The 26,643-nt window shown below is 41.9% G+C and overlaps 1 protein-coding gene across 3 annotated transcripts in view; it reads left to right on the top strand.

The window, feature by feature from the left end:
* The first annotated feature begins 1,014 nt into the window (after nucleotides 1-1,014).
* The window catches only part of ABCG1 (ATP binding cassette subfamily G member 1), a 50,443-nt gene continuing 24,814 nt past the window's right edge, over nucleotides 1,015-26,643 (top strand). For 2 of the 3 annotated variants that reach the window (XR_014546948.1, XM_083608767.1), the window contains exons 1-2: nucleotides 1,615-2,037; nucleotides 4,322-4,565. Coding sequence is in view for 2 of the 3 variants with exons in the window: in XM_083608767.1 (XP_083464893.1) it covers nucleotides 4,346-4,565 (220 nt within the window). In the remaining variant the exon portion in view is untranslated. Of the gene's footprint in view, nucleotides 1,295-1,614; nucleotides 2,038-4,321; nucleotides 4,566-26,643 lie in introns of those variants that run through there. The other variant, XM_083608766.1, reaches the window with a different exon arrangement.

Genomic DNA, 26,643 nt, shown 5'->3' with positions numbered 1-26,643 from the left:
CTGCTGAAATCAAAGGCTGTGGCTATGAGAGAAGCAAGACCCTCTTGCTGCTGTGAACCCCTCCAGCATAGGCTTAGGTTGTAAATAAACCATATCTCACAAACACACCACAATCTCCACTGGCTTCATTCCATTGGAAACACAAACCCTGGGTTTAAGTGCCTAGAACTCCTGGAATCTTGCACTGCTCAGAGATTAGGGTGGCATCCAACAGTATTAATATATTTTCCAGAAGCTTGAACTACAGAACAATCACACCAAGCACCAGTCCATCCCAGTCACAAGGTGCGAAATGGGGAGCAGGGACAAGCTTCTACCTGTGAATGCATTCAGAAGATATAGGGCTGCTTCTTTATTGTTAACAAAGCTTGGCACGATAGGAAAGTGTGCTTCTGAGCATCTGCAAAGTGCCCTTTAGTACTGGGTAACCGCAGCACAACCTCTGGGACTGGAGTCGGGAACGCTAAGGGGACAGAGAGCAGAAATCTCTTGGAGCCCCAGCACCTTTTCTTCTGGAATCTAAGCCCCAGCAGCAGAGAGAGCTTCCTTGCTCCATTAGACTTGACATCAGGAATAACTTTCTGACAGTAGGAGCTGTTCCAACAGTGCAGTGGACTCCCTTGGGAGGTTCTGGACTCTCCTTCCTTGGAGGTTTTGAAGCAGAGGTTGCATGGCCATCTGTCTTGGATACTTTCGCTGAGAATCCTGCATTGCAGGGGGTTGGACTAGATGGCCCTTGAGGGTCCCTTGCCACTCTCTAATTCTATTATCCTTCTGTCCACCCTAAGTGCCCGTGTATCTCTGGTCTGCAAATGGCAGTCAAGGAAGTACGGGGGCACCAGAAGCGCGTCAGGGCCCCGCCAACGCCACGCAACGCCGCTCAGGGCAGGAGGAAAACAAGAGCACGTTTACGGGCAAGAGGCAAGCCACGCCCCCGGCTGCCCCTCAGCCAATCGGGAACGAGGGAGAGCCGAGGGAGAGCCAGTGGGACGCCGAGAGAGGGCAGGCTAAGTAAACAAGCAGCCGGTACCCAGAGAGGCCCCGCCTCCTCTCTCTCTCTCTCGTGCTTTTTTCCTTTCTTTTAGGTGCTGCTTCCAGTCGATCTTGCCCCAGCCGCGACGCCTCGCTCTCAGGCTGCTGCAGCTGCTCTGGATCTCCTTCTCTCTCCTTTTTTTTTGCGGTTTGTTTTGTGTGTGCTTCTCCTCCTGCTGCTGATCTTTTCTCCTGCGCTGGTTGCAGCCTCCGGGGGCACATGGCATGCCTGATGGCCGCTTTCTCAGTGGGCACCGCTTTGGTAAGTTGGGCGCCCCTTTGCTTCCGTAGGGTGTGACAAACACAGCTACGCAGAGCGATCTTGACCCTGCGCCCCTTCCCTGGCCATGACAGGACCCTTGACTTGCTTGCATATACCATCTGCTCTGAATGACCCACGGACAAGACGGCGAGAGGGAGAGGCATTTGTGTGTGTGTGTGAAGGCAAGGAGGTGGAATCGGAGAACCTGAGCTTAGTATGCGACTTTGAAGGGACAGCACCCCCCCAATCCCCCATACTTGAACTGTTACAGTATGTCTGTCTTTGACGTCGCTCTCGCCTTGTCCTCTTTGGGGGCTGGTGGTTGCTCTCTGTGTTGTTGTGTGTTGTGTTGAAAACAAACGAAACGGGGGCCAAGAGCAACCCATTATCTAGATCAAACGTAGCCCAGCTGTTGGCCGGCTCCTCCTAAGCAGAAACGCTTAAAGAGCGAAGTAGATAATACCAAGCGGGTCAAAAGCGACGAGTTAATTCATTACAGCTAGAGCGGCGGGGGCGGGGGGACGAGGAGGAGGAGGGACACTTCTGCAAAAGTGACCCAGAGCCGGCGCTAAAGCTGGGTCAGTGGTTGCCTCTTTTAATCGGAGCTTTGCTGGGGTGGATCAACCCTCGCTTTAATTAGTTGCGTGTTGATCCACCGAATGGGAAGGAAAAGGGGACCCGGAGTTTGGTTTCTCAGGAATTAATCAATCTTGATTGGCAGCCTCAGCATTTTCTTTGCTTTGGTAAGGAATCTCTCTGTTGTTTTATTGCTTTCCGTTTCGAATGGATGCCTCTGGTGGGGTTTATTTCTATATTTATAGACAGCTGACCTGCAGAGGTTGTTTTTCGTATAGCGTGGCAACTTACTTGTATGCATCTTTCCCCGCAAGCTTCAGTGACAATTTCTCTTCCCTTTGGGGGCTGTTAGTTGCTGTGGCTTCAATGTTGTCATCTTGCAGGTACAGGCTGGTTAGAACTGCGGGGTTTATTTTGTTTTTGTCATGTACATCATTCTGGATTTGAAGTCATCTGGGTTTGACCGAAAGTTACCTCTCTGCCTCGAGCTTATAAAAAAAGATGGAGCTGGAGGAGGGGAGGGGGGGAATGAGATGGGTTTTCTGAGCATGCTCAGACTTTTCGCGACTGCATCCTATGATTTGGAAACAGATTTACTGAGGCACAGATAACCTTTCCAGCTCATTATATAATGGATTTTGTGTAAACTTGGAGCCAAATAGTGGGTTTTCTCAAAAGTAAGTTTCATGGGTGAAGGATGCAAGTTGTCCCCCCACCCCCACTGTCAGTGTCCTTCTTTTTTTGCAAGGGAACGCAACAAATTTATTTCTCCGCTCCTGGTTGTGTAACATGATGTAATTAAAAATCTTCAAAAGTGAAATGGGAATGTAGAACCCCACAGGAAAAGGATGCAGCTTTACAGCAGAGAAAATAGGTTACATAAACTGGATTTCAGAACCTAAGTCTGCTGTAAGGCATCAGTACTAGACATACATTATTTGCAATTTGTTGTAAATATTAATTGTTATAAAATATTAAGTGACTTGGCTCATTCAGAAAGAGAAGCATATCTGAGATTGAGGTATTTGTTTTCCTATATGCATTTCTACTCTCCACCAAATTATAAACCTCTTGACTTAACTAGGACAGTCTTGAATCTTACCGGGATAAGATCAACTATTATTTCAAATCATGTGAGACCATTTCTCATCTTACCGAATTCCAAAAAAAGTTGGCAGTGGTGGGAAGATGTTTGCTCACAGGAAATAATCCCCACACAGGAAGAATCCCTGAGTCAACGTCATCATCTGACATTTTTAAATCTCAGGTTTGGTGTTTATCTTGCCCATTTAGAGACCTCGGGGTCTCAAATTTCGGTGGTGCCCTGTGCAACACCAAATTTGGGTCTATGTCCCCCGCCTTCCATTCTACATCATAGTTGCATTAACCCCCAAAGCTCAACACCCTGTGTGACTGAACCACTTGCGCTCCCCTAAATCCGCCTCTGTCTTGGCCCCCATGCATATCTTTTTGTACCACAATGCCTGATGAACATGTAAACAAGAGAAAATATCAAAAGTGTCTTGAGTGTGTGAATTCTCAATACTTTTAAAGCAAGTCTCTTGAAATCAGGGCTTGGACCATGAGGGTGAATGGAGCCCTGTCCAGCTAACCTCAGCCAGCACCCCATCCGCCTGCTTTCTTACATACATCCAGTCCAGGGGATAGTACAAGCTGTTTGCTTCCTCCTCCTTAGTCTCAGTGTTGCCATTGTGGAACATAGTAGAGAGGAGGATGGGAAAAAACGATAATCAGCTGTCTCTGTGTCATCCTCTCTGGCTCCTCGTCTTCTGCACTACCAGTTCCAGTGGTCATCACTCACCATCTCTTGAAGCTACACCATGCAGAGTATGCAAACACCATGGCACCCAATTTTTTGCATCGTTCTGCAAAGTCCATGCCTTTTAAAGCCAATTGCAGGAGCAGCACTAGGTGGATTTCCTTACCAGATCTACTACCTTTGCCTCACCAGCTGGCACTGTGTGCTTTACTTGTTAATGTTTGTCCACACGGATGTAGCACAGGAATCCCCTGGGCTGCTTGGGAAGAGGAAGAACATGATGTGTGAGCCACTTCTTATAGCATAGCTTCTCGGGGGCGGGGGAGTGGTTAATGTAGTCATCGTTGGGTTGCCCTAGTCAAATATTGGAGTGTGAACATTTCTCCCTATATGCTGTTTTATCATGCAGTTGTGTAGATCAGCCTTTTCTAGCCTGGTGCCTTCTAGATGTTTTGGACTACAACTCCCATGAGCCCCAGCCAGCATGTGCTGATAGGAGTTGTAGTTCAAAACATCTGGAGGGCAGAAGGTTGGTGAAGGCTGGTGAAGATGTAACATGAACAGAGCTGAACCTAGGTTTGTTTCTTCTTCTTTGACATTACAGTGGGAACAAATGACTAGCAGATGCATTTTCTTGTGTGGAAACTATTTTCTCCCTTCTTGTATTCCAGAATGCCAGCAATTCTGCATCTGCTATGCCTGAACCAAAGTCTGTATGCGTTTCAGTAGATGAAGTGGTCTCCAATGGAACCGACACCCAAGAAGTCCACCTACTCAATGGCCATTTAAAAAAGGTGGACAATGCATTGACAGAAGCCCATCGCTTCTCCTACCTTCCGCGGAGACCGGCTGTGAACATTGAGTTTAAAGAACTCTCTTACTCGATCCAAGAAGGGCCATGGTGGAGGAAGAAGGGTAAGTCTGTGAGAAAATTTTCTGTTCTGTTCTTGTTGGAAGGGAAGCAAATGTTCTCATCCTGACATGGCTCTGAAGGGGAACAATGGAAATTAGATGATAGCAAAGGCAGTCAGTGATATGTCCTGAAGTTAAATATTTCTATTTTTGTCTTGCTGAGGCATTGTGATAATCTTCTGCTGTAGTCATGCTTGCTTTCTTGTTTGTCTACATCGACTTAATGTATACTAAATATAAATGATTTTTTTAAAAGGACTAATGGGCAAGTTGTGCCCCTCTTCTTGGTTGTCAGTATGACAACCACTGCCCCCAGTGTCTTGCTGAATATTGGGTTCAGTTTCTAGAGGAGCTAAGCTCATTGTCCACCTTTGGTGATGAATCTTGCCAAGAGAGAAGACATTATGCATTGGATTCCTTTGGTTAGTTGTGAAAGTGTGCTTGAAGAAGGAGAAACAAGAAGACAAAGCTCAATCAGGTGGCTCAATAAATTGGGATGGATCCTTTGATAAAGGATGGATTGAATTTAGATGGTCACCACTTCCAAATAAGTCCTTGTTCATAGAATTGTAGAGTTGGAAGGGATCCAAGGGTCATCTAGTCCAACCCTCTGCAATGCAGGAATTTCAGCTAAAGCATCCATGACAGATGGCCATCTAACCTTTGGTCAAAAACTTCCAAGGAAGGAGGTGCCTTAGCAGAGCCTGCCCTATCATCATCATCACCACCATCACATTTATTTATACTTCACTAGGAAGTTCCATGGTGGGTTACAACAATTTACAATGCAGTATTTAAAACAGTTAAAACTAAATTACAATTTTAGGAACAGGGTGACTACTGAACAGAAACATCACCAAAAGTTGTATTGAGTAGGTGGCCAGAGCCAGGTGGGCAATTTAGGGGCTGCCTTGGAGAATGCTCCCTCCCAGGTCACTTCCATGAACTTCTGAGGACAGCAGAACTACTCAGAGATTCCCTGCTCTGCTGCTCTTAACACCCAATAGGTTCTGTAGGAAAGGAGGCAGCCTCTCAGAAATTTGGGGCCCAAGTCACTAGGGCTTCAAACACTAGTGTGAGCATCTTTTAATTGGGCCCAGAAACAAACTGGCAGCCACTGTAGCTGTTTTATATGAGTGCTATATGCGGGGTTATATAAGTGCTAAAGGCAACCCCAGCTAATAATCTGGCCATTGCATTTTTGACCAGTTGAAGTTTCTGAGTCAACAAGGGCAACTCCATGTGTTGAGCACATTGCAGTGATCGAAACTGGAAGTTGACAGAGCATGGGACATTAGTACACATTAGGCAGAGACAGCTGTCTTAGGCACCAGAAGCTCAGGGCAGCAAGTGATGGTGAGATGTTGGAGGTATTAAAGCTGGCCAAGCCAACTGTTTGCCTTCGTGTGTGTTGGAGGGTGCTATCTCTTCGTGAGTGATTCATCTGTCAGTCCAGTTGGCAGGGGAAGGGGGGTGCCATTTTGCTTGTTTTGCACAGCAAAATGCCTTACTGAGCTGTAGTTCCAACAATGTGAAATGTGTGATCTTGTTTTAAAGGAATTAATATGCATCTTAGATAGCATAACCCTCCTTGGCCTTCAGAGAGACCGTAGTGTGTGTTTCTATGCCCAAACTGCTTACTCCTGAATAAATCTAATGAAGTCAAGGGCAAACATTGGTTCTCTTGGTTGTCTTCAGTGTGCTGATTCCCTTCAAAGCCTATAGGTTCAGCATGTGCAATAGGTGCTCATGTCTCCAAATTCAAGCCAAACATGTCAAACATGAGACTTGGATCAAATGAGACTCCTGTGTTTGTTTCAAGTTCCTTTCTCAATAAAAGAATCAAGAAAACCTAAACATTACAGGGTTTACATAGTTCTTGATCTGTGTGGATGGATTTATTGCTCCATAGCAGTCCCTTATTGGCAGCAGGATGCAGTATAAACCACAATGGTCTGACTCTGTATAAGGCAACTTTCTATGTTCCTAAGTTCATTTCATGTGCTTTTACTGGTGGAGGACCATTCTTTATTAAATTTTAAACACCGTCATCAGAAAAACTCTAATGAATCTGATTCATAATTTTGGGGGAAGATTTTATTTTATTGTATCTTTTTATATATAAAATGGCTAGTGTTCATATCTGCTGAAATGATAAAACTGGGGGCAACTTGTACTTAAAGGTGAGGGGAAACAAAGGCTCACAGATGAGTATGATAAATAAAGCAGCTGTCTCCCAACCAGAAACGGGTCTCGTGAACCAGGAGGAAAGAAAGAAATAGTATCTGGGCCCAACTGTGAATGACTGAGTGCTACTACTAGTTATATAACCTAACTGAATGTGTTTATTGCTGTGACAAACAAACAGACCCCAGAAATGTAAAGTTGTAAGTCATAAGGCTTAGCTGTGCTATTTCAGAAATAAAATATAAATATTTTGCTCATTACTTGCCATGTTTCTTTGAATGGAATGAGCTATGATCTGCATTAGGGTCTGATAACCTATAGAAATGTTACATTTGTCTATAACTGCTGCACTTTAAGTATTGTTTAAATATCATCTAATAATGTCACATTTGTGAAGATTTGTTTTAAGAAGAAGGTTGTTGCAGTCTATAAAATAGCCCAAACCCCCAATAAACTAGTAATGTCTTCTTAATTTGGGGACTTTGCAGTTCTATGGAGGTGTCTGACAAAGCTTCTAGCGAAAGATCAACAGGACGTGTAATCGGGCTTTAACACCCGGAAGGCACTCAGGGACAGGGAGTTCTTATCAAAGTTGCCCAGAGCACTTTTTTTTCTTGCTTACGATGACCAAGTTTATGAAGAAAACTTTTTCAGACTATTGGAAAAAACCAGTGTTGATTGTTAAAAAGTCTTTTTGTGCTGACTGTGACTTTTCCTTTCTTCAGTCTATGCAAAAATAAAATCCCATCAGAAGATCAGTTCTGGCTTGGGGTAATACTGAATCAAAACACTCCCTTAATTAGAGCATGGACAGAGGAGCATTTTCTGCTTGATCCATAACCTAGAACCTGTAACAATGGATATAATAGTTTGGGCCCAGATCCAGGGTGCTCCCTCTGCATACAGCAAAGATGGAGGAGCACTGCCCCATCTGTTCCATAATTCAAGATCTGTAGTAAGTTACATGGCTTCTAACAACATTGACTTGTGTGCTAGTATTTTGTCAACACAGAATGAAAAATGCTGTCAGTCAGAATGATAACATTTGGCAGATACCATTATGGTTTTCTGCAAGCACCAACAGCAGAATAAGTCAAGTATACACGTAGTTTGAAGTCTTGTTTTCTTCAAGTGACGTGTGTCCTCCATGAAAGGACTAGAGGACGTATGTGGGATTCCCAGCAGCAAATACTTCCGAAGAGAAAATTACCCAAGAGAGAAATGCAGCTCTTGAGACTGGTGTCACATGTTTTAATGAAGTAATTACAGTTCCACATGGGATTGTCTTCTATTGTCTAAACTGGCATGACTGCATGTTGCCAATTGTGTTACCTTTGACTTGATCTATTTTAGATGTGTAATTACCAATGTTTGTTTGAATGTGCACAGAAAATTCTGCCCTTGATTCACCAACTGCTACTTTGTGGGAAAATAAAAGTAGAAATTCTTCTAGTTTGTTTTAAGTACTGTTTCCCGCCCCCTTTTCCACACACATCTAGTTAAGAGAAACTCAGCATGCTGGATGAATTGTTTAGTGAGTCCAGACCCTCCAAGTGTCCCTATTTTCCAGGGATGTCCCTGATTTAGTGAGGCTGTCCTGGTTTTTCATTTGATCCTGGATTGTCCCTCTTTCACTTAGGATGTCCCTGTTTTCATTGGAGAAATGTTGGAGCCCTACCCATTGCCACCCCATCACTGCACTTGCCTGACCTGGAGGTTCTGGGTCGTGGGCTCTAGTAGTCAAAACAGGAGCATCAGTGATCACCCTCTCACACCGGAAACAAACCAGGACTGCTCCAAGAATGCACATGTGGCAAAAAGGAGCACTTGGCCCTAGTGAGCCACTCCCTTACCCGCTTACGATTGGCCAAGTGGATAGCCAGCTGATCAGGGGGTTTTTTAAAACAAAATTGATTCCCCCCCTTCACTTCTCACTTCCCTCTGTGGCCCCCTAGCCTCAAGCTGTTGCACTCCCATTAATGCAATTTTCACCTGTCACCCCCTTAGAATACCTTGGGGGGCCCCGGTTGGAAAACGCTGCTCTAAACTACTTCAAATATGAAGCTAGATACCCAAATGAATATTTAATGTCCAAGCTTCACGTTTTGAAAAATAGCTGTTTTCTTAAAATCTGATTTGCATTGAGAGAGAAAATATATGACCAAATACTATGTTTGCACCTACCCTGCTCAATTCTTTGCCAGAGGATGGGACGGATTTCTTTATTTATTACAGATTTATCGGAAAGAAGTGCATTGATACAAACTAGTTCTTGAATTTCAGAATGCATTGTCTTCCTGTCAACTGCAGTACATTTTTAACCGCCCGAATCTAGACAGGAAATTTAATTTAGGAGTTTTCCACATAAAGCTTTTATTGGCACATAAAAAATAGAAACTGGATTTGTTGAGGCTATATAGCCAGGTCACATAGAAATATCACATAAAATGAATCAATAGCCAGCTTCTCTTGCTGTTAAAAAACAAAAGACAAGGGCCTGTCCCTTTGCACAGAAGGGGTATGGACAGAAGACGAAAAGCTGCAGATACAGTTAGAGGCGGCATTGTGCTGTGTGTTTCAAATAAAGTTCTTTGTGAAGATGATAACTTACTTTTATTAAGTCACAAGTTGGATGAAGGGTGGTATGTAAATTAAATAAAGAAATAATGAAGTGTGATGCCAGAAGCCCTGAACATATTAATTTCTGCCTCAAGTTAAAGCGCTGGTCATGATTCAGGTTCCATGAGAGACTGATGGAACTCAAAGAAGGAGGACCTGCCCCATCAGATTCATTTTTAGCATATTCTGTGAACAGATATGAAGAGTACTAAAGAGATGAGCTGTATTTGTTCTTACATAGCTCTGTGTGTATATTGACATCACTGCATGTGCACCAGAATCACCATATTGAGATTAAGATGGGGTTTTTTTTAATTTAAGAACTAACTCTAGTTTGTGTCTGTGTCTGCAAGATTTCTAATGGCACTTTAGTTGTTCCTTAGTTACATGTAATGGAGCAAACATTGAAACATAATTTAATGCCTGACAACTCATGCAGTGAAAAGGATGAACACAGGCAACTTTTATCATCAAAATATAACTTATAATGGTGTCTACGACCATTCAGTAAGGTAGTTTGCAGTGTCCTGCTGTGTGATGAGGAAACCTTGACCACTTTACTCTGACCACATATTTATGATCATGTGTGGACATGTAGTGAAATTCTCTGTACTACTTGGCAGGATATTCCAGACTTAATGGAAAACTACATTTGGTAAATCATTCCTACTCAAAACCATAAGGTCTGTTCTACCAGGAAGTTCTCGTGTGTAAGCTCCCTTAAAGTGAATGAGAGCAGGATAACCCAACATTTTAATGGGGCTTATATGGGGCAAATAACTTCTTGAGTGATTTTTACATTTTCTAGACCAAACATGGCAATTCTGCTCTCTTGTCTCAGAGGAATAGTATGTCTCTGGTAACTTCAGCTGGGGTCATAAATACTTTTCTTATCTTGTTCCATTAACTTGCTTTCCCATAAGCAAAGGACTAGAATAACACCAGCCTTTGGCAAGAAAATACCTGTTGCCCCCTTGCTACAAGCATGTATGTAATATGCTCATCCAGAAGTTCAACAAGTCAGCCTACTATAGGCTTAACAGTTGATACTGTGATGAATATGTCTTTGTATCCTTGGTTCTGACTCCATCCTCTGCCACCCAGTCATCTATAAGAAATATATGTTCCCACATGCAATCTTGTGGGGGCCGGGGAATGACATCCATGTCTTTCTGGCTTGATGATTTGAGACATCTTAACAAAAGCAAACCACATCCCTGTATCTATCTTCATATAGGATGCAAAACCAGGGTAACATAAGACACATACGATGGCATTGCTGAAAAAGTCCCTCCAGTAATAATAATTCAAAGGAGATCATGAATCCCTTATTCCCATTCAGTTCAAGAAGTGCTTTGCTTTTGTATAAGTGAATACAGAAGTCTTATTCATCCTGTGGTACCTAATTTCAGCTTTATTGATGTGTTTGGGGTGAATGTGTGTAACCTTAAAGTGGGGTGAGGACATGGAGGTGCATTAGTTGCAAAAGAGGCTCAGTCAGGTAGGTGGAATGCACCATTAAAGAATCCAGCATAAGCATGCTCATTGTGGAACGGGGCCAACTTCCCCCTAATGTACCTTGATTTGAAAAGGAAAGCCTGAAAAGGAATCTATTGCTTTCATTATTAATGAAATGGCTGGTACTGTAGATCCATCCATTTGACAGGCCATTTCCACCAGAGGTTTAGTTTTCTAAAGGAAGTTCCACTTCAAGATGTCCCTTACTTCAGGGATAGACCATCTGCTTCGCGTGCAGAATGCCCCATGTTCAATTCCTGCCATCTTCAGGGAGGGCTGGGAATGTTCGATGTCCGAAACTCAGGAGTGCAGCTTTCGGTCGGTGTAAACAATACTGAGCAAGATGGACCTGACTCTGCATAAAGCAGCTTCCTCTGTTCCTTCTTGAGTCCTCAAGATTTAAAGTGGCAATTGGAGATGGGGTGAATTGTTAGTCGTTCAAGATGTAGGAATCCCTTCCTGATCATTGGTTTGTGTATTGCTGAGAAGGAATATTGAATTTAACTTTCATCATATTGCAAAATAATCATATATTTTAAGCATATTTTAAATTATTTCCTTGCAAAAGTTCAGTCTCACAATTACATCATTCCCAGAGGATATAAATTCTGCTTTTCAGTAGTAGTGTAACTATCACAGGGAGCAGCTGAAGACTGAGATAAATAGGCAGAACTGGCACAGGATGTGCTCAGGTTTATCTTGTTCCACGCACCACCATTCTGTCTAGGGGCCCTAGATCTATATAATGGAGACACTAGAAGTGTAAAATTTTCCAAAGTGTTGAAGCCACAGACAAATTCGCTATCTTGTATTGCTTTTACTGATGCAATAATCAGTTTAATATTTATTAGGATAGTGCATAGTAGTGCTTTCACAAAAGAAGAATTATCTGTTACTGAGATACATATTCTTAGTTATACAGTATGTTTCTTTTGATTTGGTTTTATGTAACACCCCTCATTATCTTTCTTGCATATTTAACAATATGCCTTTTGAATTGTGTGATAGTGTTAATCCAGAAAAGTAATAAAACCATGATAAAACCACCATAATTTGTTTGATATTTCAATGGAGGCAGAGGAATGAGAATTGAGTTTAGATGTGGAAGAAACAGATTTAAATCTCTATTACCTGTGTTGGTTAGCCTACAACTGGGAGGCAGATAGTGATGTTCCCTGAGAACACTGTAGTGGTGATGGTTGTAATGAGGCAATGAGTTTTAGGCCATTTTATACAAGGATGCTAACTATGCAGGCTGTTGGTACATGACTTGACCACAAATTAATCATGGATTTCTGAGGAGAGTACCATTTTTGTACACATTTCCAAACATGTTCACATTACATGTTTAGGCCTGAATTATGCCTGTAAAATCTCAGATATTCACCTCACAACAGAATGTGTGAACCAGTCTTATTTGGTGATTGGTAGAATGCTTCTAGTACAATCCATTGGAATGTTTCGTATGCAAGCCCCACTGAAATGACAATACTTAACTTTTCCCTCCTTCAATACAGCAACCTCTGAGAAGATGATTCTGAAACATTCTTCTCATGTTTTTGTTTATATTAGTAGAAAGTACATAGAGATCCAGAATTGGCCTCCACAGTCACCTATGGACACACTGTTAAGACCATATTCATGGAAGACAATCTTACTCAGCTATGAGTGATTGCAAAAGAAGACGACATATAGATAAAAATATAAATTCAATCACATTTAATCAAAACTTGCTCCCTATCGGATATGAAGGAGCACAAATTTTGGCTGGCCACCAAACTGTTAAAACCTCCCCAAAAGCAATGTTTCGAATTAATGCCATCAGGTAATTTACGTCTTAACTAAAATATCTTCAAACTGAAAACAGTGTTTAAAAACAGTTAGGGAAAGCAGACTTCACAATAGAGTTGTTGACAAAATCCAGTTTAAACTCACCAGGTTTTTCTGTGTGGTGTTTTGTTTGGTTTGGAGGTACTGTTACAAATGCATTCTGACACATTCATTGAAACAAGTGCATATTTTGTTCTGCAAGAATCTATACCCTGAGCCTTTTAAAGATGCAAACGATCAAAAATAGGATTTGCTCTAAATTATTTGCTGATCCTGGTTAGAGGAGTCAAGAAAAGCCTGTCCTTATCATAGCAGGTGCATTGCAGCAGAGGCGGCGCATGAGCCAGCTCTCTCTCACTCATGCTCGGTTACTGTCGGTCAATGCACGATAGTAACCTCGGATTGTGATGCTTGAGCAGCGAGGAAGCAGATGTTGGATTGGCTGCACTGAGGCTGTTGCTAAGATGAGAAAGAAAAAGAATGGGGAATATTAAGGACCGAAATCATTGCTGGGGGAAAGATGCATAGTTCTATTCTGTAAAAAGCATGTGAATTACGTAATCCACAAGTCACCTTGGAGCCTGCGTTTTCAAACACAGCAGAAGTATTCGTGTCGTATACCCACATTTTAAAAAGGGAAATAAGCAGCTAGTCTGAACTAACTGCAGGAAGTAGAAACCCAGCACAGAGACACAATTTTAAAGCCACCCTTTCTGAATGGCACTTGATTAGTTTAATTGTTTTTTCTTCTTGTTATTGTTCTCGGAAAAACCACATAGATGCACCTTGTCTAAGAAAATTATTTTTCTTTGGTAAAAGGGGCACATGGTATTTTTAGCATCTGACCTGTAAAAACTGTGAGTCAGTGACTTAATTGGACATCATATTCTATCAGGGAGAGATGGAACGAGGGCTATATATTTCACAGATGCCTGTTCAGGTGCATTTCAGGCATGTGCAAATAGACATATTGTACTACATGGGTTTGTGGGTTTGAACCCTACATTGGACAAAAGATTCCTGCATTGCAGGGGTTTGGACTAGATGATCCTTGGCATCCCTTTCAACTTCAGAATTCTGTTACAGTGGTACCTCAGGTTACATACGCTTCAGGTTACATACACTTCAGGTTACAGACTCTGCTAACCCAGAAATAGTGCTTCAGGTTAAGAACTTTGCTTCAAGATGAGAACAGAAATCGTGCTCTGGCAGCGCAGCAGCAGCAGGAGCCCCCATTAGCTAAAGTGGTGCTTCAGGTTAAGAACAGTTTCAGGTTAAGTACGGACCTCCGGAACGAATTAAGTACTTAACCCGAGGTACCACTGTATTCTATTCTATTCTATTCTATTCTTCTATAGTTGTCTCAAAGTGTAAGGACCTCCTTCACCTAGCCCTACTCCTGAAGATAAGACTTTACATAGGCCCTGCCATGATCTTGAGCAAACTTTTTCAGTAGGAAGCTGGTCCACTGTCCCTCAGACCTTGTGGGGGGCCAAACTATTTTTTTTGGGGGGGGGAGAACGAATTCCTATGCCCCACAAATAATCCAGAGATGCATTTTATTTTTATTTATTTTTTTATAATATTTTTATTTTTTCCATATAAACACAACATACATAAACATACAAAGACAAAAACAAAACAAAAAACATGTACCATTTCATATCCTAATTTCTTATACCTTTCTTCCCCGACTTCCTCATGCCTCCCTTTTCTGTATTCCAAATTCTTATCGATTGCTCAGCAAATCTTCCCTTATTTTAATTTAAATTTAGACTAGTCTTCCTTATTCTCCTTGTCTTAACCATAGCTAATAGTAACCATTTACTTTCCAGTCCAACATCATTCTAACTTTCATTAATTTTGTAATATTTCTTTAAATAGTCTTTGAATTTTTTCCATTCTTCTTGCGCTGCTTCTCTTCCCTGGTTTCGGATTCTGCTCGTCATTTCTGCCAAGCCCATGTAGTCTATCACCTTCATCTGCCATTCTTCCAGTGTGGGTAGCTCTTGCGTCTTCCAGTACTTCGCAATGAGTATTCTAGCTGCTGTTGTGGCATACATAAAGAAAGTTATATCCGTCTTTAACACCCCTTGGCCGACAATACCCAAGAGAAAGGCCTCTGGTTTCTTGGAGAAAGTATATTTAAATACCTTTTTAAGTTCATTATAGATCATTTCCCAGAATACCTTAATCTTCGGGCAAGTCCACCAAAGATGAAAAAATGTACCTTCAGTTTCTTTACATTTCCAACATTTATTGTCAGGCAAATGGTAAATCTTTGCAAGCTTGACTGGGGTTATGTACCACCTATATATCATTTTCATAATGTTTTCTCTTAAGGCATTACATGCCGTAAATTTCATCCCGGTGGTCCACAACTTTTCCCAATCAGCAAACAAAATATTATGACCAATGTCCTGAGCCCATTTAATCATGGCCGATTTAACCGTTTCATCTTGTGTATTCCATTTCAGCAGCAAATTGTACACAGAGATGCATTTTAAATAAAAGGACACATTTTACTCATGTACAAACATGCTGATTCCCGGACCATCTGCGGGCCTGATTTAGAAGGGGATTGGGCCGGATCTGGCCCCTGGACCTTACTTTGCCTATCTATGATCTTGAGTCTCCACTAATATTTAAGAAGGGGTAGGACTGCAGAGTCTCCCACAACAACCCTCAACTTCTCTCTTGCGAGTGCAGCATGTATCCTGCCCAGTCACTTGTTCCTTGCCTTAGCTCCCCTATGGGCAGCTCTTCTGCTATTTTACTAATTGTGGCCTAGACTCTGGCTCTAGCCCTCCTGAATGAACTGCATCCCGCTTCTCCCTTCCAAGCGGGACTGATGGGGCTGGAGTTGATGGGAATGGGATGGCGGGGAAGGACTTCGCCTCCACCACGGTAGGTTTCTTAAGGACATACTTTGCATTGCCCTGGAGTGAATGAAAGCTACTCTGTGATGCAGAAGTGAAGAAAGAGGCCTGTTTCTTAGGTACACAGCAGGTTTTACTGTTCCCCATTGGTCTTGCAAACTGGCAAGAATTGAATGGATGTGTGTGCCTTGCGAAGGTAGTAAAAGTGTAAACATGGAGGGAATCGCATCTGTCCCCCCCCCCCACTCCCAGCCTCCTTGGTTTTTTAAGTTCCACCTACAATGGGATCTACATGCATATCTGACTGTGTGCACAGTCTCTGAACACATCCTCTAAACCAGGCATAGGCAAACTTGGCCCTCCAGATGTTTTGGGACTACAACTCCCATCATCCCTGACCACTGGTCCTGTTAGCTAGGGATGATGGGAGTTGTAGTCCCAAAACATCTGGAGGGCCAAGTTTGCCTATTCCTGCTCTAAACCCTACAAAAGGTACGACTTTAGTTGTATTTTCTCATAACCATTGGGTTGTTGCAAAATAAAAGGAAATACAAACCATACTATATACAGCCAACAAAGTGGGGGACAGGACAGGACTTCAGCCTGTCAACTAACAAAATCATCATCAAATAACGCTCCCCTCAAACAATGTCAGACTGAATGGTCCCTCATTAGTCAATTGTGGTTTGTGTGGGAAATGTGCTTCTGATTTATTTTACGCAGCAAATGTAAGAATAGTTACTTTACCTGTCACATATTTGTCAGAATCTGAAAGAAATAACACATTTTAATTCCATTAAGATTTTCAGGCAAAAATCTTCATTGCAGTGAAGTATATTTTTGGCAATACAATAAATAATTATAGTCTACTTGACCACATTTACACAAAACAACTCTCTCAATAAGCACGTGTCATTGTTTGTAAGAGGAGGACTGCAAATTCCTTCTTTAAAGAAAAACACACCTGTAGAGACATCATGTCTGTGTTCCTTGCTGAAATGCTGGCACTTGAATCCAACCCTGGATGCTTGTGTTGTACGAATTAGCTGCAGAGTATAAACAGAGTGCAAACAAAATAAATAAGTAAATTAAGGAGAACAATGCCCCTTGGGGGTGAGGTGAAATACATACATTTTTATACTACAGCTCAGAACCACTGCTGTTCATTCACAATACATTCAACTGGGGATTTAAGCTCATTTATTTCATAAATGCAGAGGAAGAAACAATTATTTGGTGTACTTCAGAAAATTATGCATCATTTTCACCTCCAGCTAATTCTTCCCTTTCTCTTCACTCAGTTCTGCGAGTATAACTTAGGAACATTCAGGATTGTCTCACTCCAGAATCCAAGGAACCATTCTTTTAAATCAGAAACATTTGTTTCTAGTATTTCATAGCATTAAATTTTTTTTCAAAAGTCCTGAATTCCTAAAATCATGGCAATAAAATTGTTGCCGTTTTTGTTATAATAAAAGAGGTTCTAGTGGCAAGGACAGCAATTACTTTGTACTCAGGTTGTTGTATTTGAAAACAGCAATTGGAGGAAGAAAGTGGCAATTTAACACCTTTTGGAGCATTAGTCTTTCAGCTAGATACCAGAGGAAGCAATTGAGAAAAGTTCAAGATTGAGACTATTACAAAATCAGAACAAACAGCATCTCTTGTGGTGTATCATTACATAACTGAATGTTTATCCCTGTACACAGGTCCTATCGAAAAGCATCCACAGCAAGTTTGGTGATTTTTAAGTCCATGGCATGAAAGGAACAGATATATTTCTATTTGTGGTAAAATATAAAACACAGAGTTTGCCTGATGAGGGCAACAGCTATGACTCCTTTAACTTTCAGATCTTCAGTGTCGGATCACTAGGAATGAGCTGAATCCATTTGTGTGGGTGCTTGATGTTTGTAGGAGACATGAATAGTGCCTAGGGAAGTCACAGCTTGTGTACCAGTCAGGGTATACAAAGTCCATTCACTGTAGATGAGGCCAGATCAAGCAGCTAAAATTGAGGCAGAAGCTCTCTTCTATAGAAAACAGATAAAAACAGGACCTTGGATAGCTCCAAATGAGCCATACTGAGTGAAGCACAAGGAAGTGGAATATAGATGTTGTTCTAGCAGCAAGATAGTCATCTGAAGGTTTTTATAGGTTGACACCTCTGGCAGTGTCACTGGCTTTGGCTTACTGGAGGAGCTGTTAAGGGTCCTCACCTTATTTTACAGTCTTTGACTTCTGCTAGGTTGAGGAAGTAGAGGTTCTGAAAGGAGACACCTTCTGGGTCCAAGAATAATGTCTGGACTCTGTTCTCCAACCAGAAGTGCACTGAATAAGCTAACAAAGTTTCTCCCCACCAGAAACTGTGTTTTCGTCTCACCAGAGGCATCTACTGTACAGTGCAAGGTCCAAGAGTCAGGGTCATAAAAGGTTGCATCTAGTTCTTTGAGATCTTCCGGCTCATAGGAGAGGCCAGCAGTTTCCAGTCAAGCAACAGGACCTTGACCAATTCCAAGGGCCCCTGCTAAAACAGTTATGAGAGATAATTGTCCCTCCAGGTAGCTGGAGCCAACTGAAGTCTTATGTAGGCTGACCAGGCGTGTAGCAAGTAGGCTCTGTCTCTCTGGAGGAGCTGACTGGCTGGTTAAAGGGCCCTCACTTTGTTTTGTAGCCTTTGATTTCTGCACGGCTGGGGAGATAGAGGGACTAATCCTTGAGTTAGTGGCAGAGCCATGCCCTCTGGCTGGGGGAACTCTGAATAAGGTAATCATGGTTCTTCTCCTGAGGACATAGCCTGAACCTCATCAGAAGCCTATGGTGTACACTGCAAGGTGTCTGGATTGTAATCCAAGACAGGCTGGGACTTTGCCTTTGATTATTTGGGCATGATTGTCTTGGGATAAGTTCATTTACAGGACAAAACCATATATGAGTTCAGAGGGGTCTAGAACACGGAAAGTTTAGCCAACTGCCTCCCATGTTGCAGCAACCAGATGGATGATGTTTCTTACAGCTAGGAGACTAGAGTTCTGTTTGCTGCCTGGGGAAGAAAAGTAGAGCTTTTCCTGTTATCAACCCACTGGGCTTGAGTGAAATGGACTGAAACAGTGTATTTATGGGAACACTCAGAAGGAACATCTTCTTGACAGAGCTCCAAAAAGTATCTACAGAGTTACATTAAAAAATCCTCAAGTCTGCCTTGCTTATCCAAAGAAATTCATTAGTGTTTTCTATCTTTGCGAACATGTACAAATACACCACATGGAGATCATTTGGTGCAATTAATTGCAGGGTCTATCATGCAAACTAGGAAGCTGCTTTACAAATGAGAATCAAGTAACATAATCTACCAGGACAGGACAGGCTGATTTGGAGGTGAGCCAGAAATGAATCTTCTCTCAGTTTTAACCTAAACTAACCTGACCTGGATTTAGACATACCCCATGAGGCAGAATTTCAGTGGTCAATGTGCTCTGGGTAGAAAATGTATGAATATTGTGATTATATACTTTTAGTTGTAGAGATTTTTATTGTGTAATTCAATATTTTGCCTATGTGTGGAGTTTTTGTTGTTGTTTTGTACTGGAAGTATGAAAGAACATCTGTTTCTGGAAATTATTCAGTTCTTTGTTGCCATTCAGTTAGCCCTTGTAATAACTTGAAAAGAAAGGAGCATGGAGAGTGTAAAGGGGAAGCTGAAAGTCCTCTCTGAAAAGGATGGGAATTTGGAAAAAGCAGTGCATTTTAATAATGGCCCTCAACCACAGTTTGATGTGTTTCGACAAAATTAATTTCTTGGATACAATTTGTCATGGACAAGATATTCATCTTAACTTGACAGACCCTTCAGAAGTTAATTGGCAACAGGTATGGGTAAAAATTCATCAGATCAAGTTATGAAGACCAGCTTAAAGAAGTAAAGTGCATACTTTGGGATAACATTTTGCTTATGTTTGTTCAGATAAAATACCATATTTGCAGTTCTAACAGGGAGAATTTTAAGTGAACTCAAAAGTTAAAAGGCAAAGATTTTTGTGACATTATAAACTATTGTGTAATATGCTGGGGAATAAAACTGATTATGTGGAAAGAATGACAATATGATGGAGGTCTAGGTCACTATGGTGGTAAAATAGCCACCCAGCCTTTTAAAAATGCCATCTAAATAGTTTTGTGGTCCTCCTGGTCTGTTTGTTCTTCAGCTATTCCTACTATTAGCAAGAGAATTTTTTTTCCTGATACCCAGCAGGGAGGTAGCTCAGCAGCAATGTGTGATGGGCAGCAGTGATAGCTTTGTCTTCCTGGAACCTGATCACATGTCTGAAACAGGGGATGTGAAAACTTCCCCTTTGAGATAAACTTAGTCATGTACTGTATTAGTTACCATGGGTTAAAGCTGTAATGCTGCTATTATTATTTACTAAATTTCTATATTGCACTTCATCCAAATATCACAGGGCAATTTACAATATAACCCCCCCCCTCAAAATACATAACATAATAACAAACAAAAACAACACCTGCGCACACACAGTTTAAAATGTCATAGATTGTTTAATTAGCCAAAGGCCTGGGAGAAAAGGAATATTTTTGCCTGGTGCCTAAAGATATGTAACAAAGGCGCCAGATGACCTTCCTGGGGAGTGAATTCCACTTTAGACAGGTACTATATTCTCAAAAAAGTACAGTGGTACCTTGGAAATCAAATGGAATCTGTTCTGAAAGTCTGTTCGACTTCCAAAACGTTCAGAAACCAAGGTGCAGCTTCCGATTGTGGAAGCCGTGTCCGACGTTCGGGTTCCAAAGAACGTTTGCAAACCGGAACACTCACTTCCAGATTTACTTCATATTACTTTATCTACTTTATCAGTTGATATTAAACCAACATACTGAATGTAGGTTGTCTAGGATTTGAAAACAGATGAAAGTTCAGTATTATCATGGTTGCTCAGTTTTTCAGTTTCCGAACTGCAGGAACAGTAAAAACCATCCTTCTAAAATCCACTTAATGCATTTTCTTTCTGCTAGCACTGATGTGTTCACTGTGTAGTGGGTTTCTGTTTAATGCTTCTACACATTTCAGAAGAAATTATGATGGCTAATTAGAATAGTTCAGGGATGTTTTAGCAGGTTCTGTGTTTAGTGTGTTGGCAGTGAAAATATTTTCATTTCTGAGACTTCATTAATGCAAATAATCCAGAGGAGAGCTAAAAACGCTGTTGTCAATGCTCTAGGCATAAACCAAAAATCTGGAAGAAATCCAGATTGTTTCCACATTCATGGGAGGAATATTATTATTATTTTAGCATTCAGGAACACAGATGCTACTGTTACACTAAATTTTAGAGAAATTGTGCAAATTTGCCAGTTTCACCAGGCCTCTAGATTTTTTGTGTCTCTAGGCTAGGGATGAGTGAAAATATCAGTGTTGGTTTCTCTGTTTTCCCAATCACATTTTGATATGAGTCTGCAGTTTTCTTTTAAAATCCTCATGAAAACTACTCAGCATTTTAGTCTGGATATACACATTTTTGTATGCCGTTTAGCCTAGTATACATATTTTTGCAAAGCAATGCATTTTTGGATGCTATTTCCCCTGATCCATGAATTTTTATGATATATAATTACTTGGCTGTGGAGTTGTGCTGCAAAATTTGGAGAAGTGTGGATTTTGTGCTTTGTGCATTGTTTCAGCAACTGCAAACTGAATTGAAGTTATTCCACTTCCCTACTCGAGGCCATTAGAAATGTTTTACTGGTATTGTTACTAGTTGTAAAGGAAATAGTGTTAAGATGATAGTTGGATGGATGGATGGATGGATGGATGGATGGGTTTTCCATTGCTCCTCCCTGTAGCCCCATCCTCCCAGATGTTCTCCAGCAGGTTCCCCAAACCCTCCAGAACTGATTTGTGGGCATACACGGAGCTGCAGAGAATGAGAGTGGAATGGGAAACCCCATTTCATTCATGGAAATCTATCCTGTTGGCAGGTTAGCACCATTGGATGTCAGCCTCGTGTGTGTGTGTGTGTGTGTGTGTGTGTGTGTGTATATATATATATGTATATATATGTGTGTGTGTGTGTGTGTATATATATATATATATATATATATATATATATATGTATGTATATATGTATATATATAGTTTTGATTGGTGTGTGGCCTTGTTATGAACCCTTGAATATTTGGGCTTTAGCTCATAATAGAATCACAAAATCTAATCGGTGGCAGCTTGATTAGCATAGGCATATCTTTCTCCAGCCCCAGTATGTGTTCTACTGTTGTGTTTGTGAGTCATCCTTATGACCACAGGTGCCTGCCTTGTCTCTTTGTGTTAAGAGAGAGAGATCCTTCCAGGTAAGACTCCTATTCAAAAGCAAACGCAAGATCTTTTTTCTAACAATAACAACCTGCCAAATGTTTACATAAGGCTTGAATTGCTTGAAAAGAAGCTATTCTGTAAATTCACAGAAAAGATTAAAACAGTAAATCATGTAACTTCACCTCATCACTTTCCCCCTTATTTGGAGGCAAACAAACGCACAGAGCAAGACACATTCTGACTCATAATTCCTCAAACCTGTAGACCTGAAGCTTGCCATGTGGAATACATCCTTGAGTCACTTGCATGAAGCCTGGTGGGAGCAGGGTTATTATCGTTCATTGACCCATTTAAGAGGCTCTCTCTCTCTGCTCTGGATTGCAGGCATGTGGCTGTATCTACTTATATCTAGCTTTATGTTGCTTCTCACACAATGCCAGCACCTGCTTTGAAGAACCAGATCCTGACAAAGTTGTCTTATTGAAAAATTCATTTTCATAATCTTTTAAGACAACATTTAATGAAAATTATATCTGTGTAGGAGAATGGATCATTTTATTTTTTTAAAGCATGAAAGCTGCCATCCTCGCTAATAATATTAAGAAGAATTTCAGTGTTATAGCCTTTTCTATGTCAAGCTTTCTTCTCCAACCACACAAGTCCAAGCCTACCAACTGGTTGTCTTTCTTCTGTAATGTTGGCATTAAAGAAGCAAACTTTGGCAGTAGCTCATAGGAAACAAAGGATTGGTAGTATCAGAATCTATTTACACTTTACAAATAAATGCATTGTGCTGAAATATAGACAACGTGCACTTTTTGTTTGCCACTTCAGGGGCAATGTGTGAAGTAGAGACTTGTGGATCTTAGTGTGGCAGTTTGCCTATCATAGTTACTCACAACCAAGACCCCAAACCATCTTTTGATCCTCATTTACAAGCAGACTTTGGTTTGAGAAAACCATAGTTTGCACTATTTGGACACCAGTTGGAAACAGACATTACTCTTCACATGTGGCGAAGTGGGGGGAGGAAATGTATGAGCTCAGCATTAACTCATTCATGATCTTCCAAATTAGGGTTTGGAGTGTTGTGCAATTGTGGCTGTTGTGTCAAGAGCATGTTGGTGACTTTTGGAAGGTTCCGGTTTGCCGTTGTTTGGTTTCTTTTCATTCTAATTGGTGAAGTTGTTGATAGTAGACTTTAGCTCCAAGTCAGAGGAGCTGGCTTATGAGAAGACTGAGGTGAAGGGGGATGGTCTCTGCTATCTCACCAAGAGGAATACCTGCACTGGGATAGATGGAGGTAGTCAAAAAGGTTAATGTACCGTTTAGCTCAGTGTTTCCCAACCTTGGGTCTCCAGCTGTTTTGGGACTTCAACTCCCATCATACTTAGCGAGCAAGACCAGTGGTCAGGGATGATGGGAAGTGTAGTCCAAACAAGGTTGGGAAACACTGGTTTAGCCACAAATCCCTTAAGAGAGGAGTCAACAACCTTTTTGGACCAGGGGATACATTTCAAATTTTGAATGTGTGCTGAGGGCTCCAGTTAGACTGTCATATTGTAGCTATTTATCTGGGATCAAGTCCCGTCAAACACAAAAGACTTCTGAACTTTTTGCTTCATAACATTTTTACTAGGAGGACTAGAGACTTAGTCTGCAGCACTTTCCTGAGGGCACCAGTGAAGACCTTTGTAGGCACCCTGGCACCCTCAGATGGTGGGCTGGTGACCCCTCTTTTAAATGGCTTAAGAAATAGTACCAGTAAAGTTATGGCCCGCTAGCCCCAAATTATGTGGTATTTTCTCTTCCTTTTGGGCTCAATCTGTGCTCTTACTAGTTTGTTGATTTTTGGATAACGTCAGCAAGATTACTGCTAAGAGAGAATTACTGTAAAGAGAAGTTTAAAGAACTTCACACTTCCTAAGGAAATCTAAGTTGACGTACATACAACATACTAATGCGGCAGTGATGAATTTGTGGTAAACGACTTGTAGTTGGGCAGGAAGCAGGAGGTCACACCATCTGCTAAATGGCCAGCCATGCTAGAGTGCTATAGTGTTAGGGGTCCAACTGCCTAGTGGGTTGTCACGTCTCATTAGTTTCTCTGAAGAAAAGCATTATCCAGTTATTAAATTTATACAATGAATAGGCTGCTGCTGGGGGGGGGGGGGAGTATGGCATGCACAGCTTTAGAAAGATCCATAAACCTTACTTTGTAAAGACTTCCTTCTGTTTAACAACACAATGCAGTCTGTCAGATCTAATGCCTAGCTGAAATTTAATCCATGGCTCTGAGAGAACAATAAAGTTAAAGGGGTATACGAGAGTTTTGGAATCTATATTTTAGTTAAATTAACAATTTAACTGCTTTTTCCCCCCAGTTCATGCCATAGTTTCTTACCTGACTGATTCCTGCTTTTAGACAATGGTTCATATAAGTGCCTTGTGCTGTTATGCCAGAGATTTAGTTAAGAGATCAGTGCTTATAATCTCTCTCTAACTCCTTAGGCCACAGTTTTACAATAATAGTGTTTATCCCTTTGGAAATCGTATTTACTTCCTACACTTTTTGAGGAAACTTTCTCACAAGTCCCACATGCTTTTTGTATTTTGGGACTCCGTGATGGTGTCTTGAGAGAGGATTGTTTTGTATACACATCATTTGATTAGGTTTTTCATTAACTGGTGAAGGCATTTTTGTAAGACAGCATATATTGTGGAGGAAAGAAGGGCATCTCTTTGGTGTCTCTTCTAGATCACAAATGGTGACTTGGTCAGCATAATTCTGTTCCGCTACTGTTGTTTTGTTTTTAGCAATGCAAGGTATTCATTTTGTGCAGGTCTTAGACTTTTGCCCGAAAATTCTACCGCGACAGCACCAGTGTTTATAATCGCAGGAAGCATGCAATGCCAATATAGAATTTATGGGTCAACAGATTCTAAATCAGATTAGCCTCGAAATGTTCTGCAGCAGAGAAAGGCTCTAGTTCTTTCTGTGTCTGAATATTTTTAATCCTCCATGAGGGATTATAAGGGGCACAATGCTGGTATTACATAGATAACTAGTCTCTACTTGGTTGACCTTCATAGGCAACAAGACCTTTCACCCATTTCCAGAGAAGAATAATGCATGCCATTGTGTTTTAGGGTCTCAGTAGCCTGAAATGCTCGTTAACAAAATCCAGTTCTTTAATTCATTTTGTACTCTTCCCCTTTAAAAATAAATAAATAAATAAATAAATAAATAAATGTTTTTACGCTTGGGTTAAATACTGTGGGGAGGCAGCAGTGTATACATTGCTTAATGTGGCTAGACCAGTTGTGAAATCCTGGGAAAATACAGTTACTTAATGTGGTAAGGCCAGTTGTGAAACACAGTGATGCAGGCAAAGGGAACCTGTGACCTACCAGAGGATGTTGCACTTCAGTTCCCATCATCCCTAGCAAGCATAGCCAATGGCCCAGGGATGATGGAAGTTGTAGTTTGTCTGTCTTTTTGTAACTTCCTTTCTCTCGAACTGGGATTCAAGACAGCTTACAACATTTTAAAAACATCAGTATAAAAGACAAGGTCATGAAAGCAAACTAGTTAAACACAATAGTTAAAAAATAAAGCACAATTAAAACTGGCACTGAGTTACTGATTGCCCTGATACCAGCCCAGTGGTCAACATCACTGGCACCTAGTTTTCAGAGGCCTACCTGAAAAAGAAGGTCTTAGCCTGCCAGTGGAGAGATAACAAGGAGGGAGCCCGTCAAACCTCTCTTGGGAGGGAATTTCACAGTATGGGAGCCGCCACAGAAAAGTCTGTCTCTTGTATCACCACCAGCTGTGCCTCTGATGTTGATGGGACCGAGAAAAGATGCTGTGCTGGTCCCGGGGGGAGGTTACCGTGGGGCGAGGTCCAGGACCTGGGTCGAGGGTCGGTAGTCTGTTCTCCACGGGTGAGGCGGGGTCCAAAGCGAGGAGCCGGGCAAGGACAGGAACTCTGGAGGAACAGGACTGGGTGCTGGCCGAAACAGCTCTTCAACAACATTGCTCCCGCAACCTGGGACCGGGCTGACTGGCCTTTATCTTCTCTGAGGCCAGGGGCGGTCCCGGCCCCCAGGTGACCCGCCTCTCCTGGCCTTAAGGCAAGCACTCCTCCTGGGAGAAACCAGTTCCCTCCGCCTCTCTGCCCTGAGCCTCTGCAGCTCAGGAGAGGCCGAAGGGTTACTGGACCCAGGGGAAGACTCACCTTCCCCCGACAGGGCTGGGAGAGGCGCACCTGTAGGCAATGCGTCCTCAATCGCCTCTGGAGCCAGAGTGGATTCACCTGGTGCCTGCTCCTGAGGATCCGGCACAGGTGCAGGCGCTTCAGAATCAAGGCCCTGCCCCAGCTCAGCTGGCCCTGGAGGCGGGGACTCCTGTGCAGGCTGGGATTCCTCCGGTTCAGCCTCTGAATCGGATTTCCAGGCCATCACAGATGCTCAGCTGAGGATCATAGCGCCTGGACAGATTAGTAAAGGGAGATACAGATCTTTTGGGTATCCTGTGCCCCAGCCACATACGGCTTTATAGGTGATAACCATCACTTTGAATTGTGACCAGAAACAGACCAGTGGCCAGTTGTTTTCACAAGGAAGTAACATGCTCCCTGCAACTAGTGAGCAGTCTGGCTGCAGCATTCTGGGCCAGCTGAAACTTCCAAACATTTTTCAAAGGCACCTGCACAGA

Source organism: Podarcis filfolensis (assembly GCF_964270895.1).
Source record: "Podarcis filfolensis genome assembly, chromosome: 4".
Taxonomy (NCBI): Eukaryota; Metazoa; Chordata; class Lepidosauria; order Squamata; family Lacertidae; genus Podarcis; species Podarcis filfolensis.
Note: the sequence above shows the minus strand (reverse complement) of the source record. Positions and strands in the feature narration are given on the sequence as shown.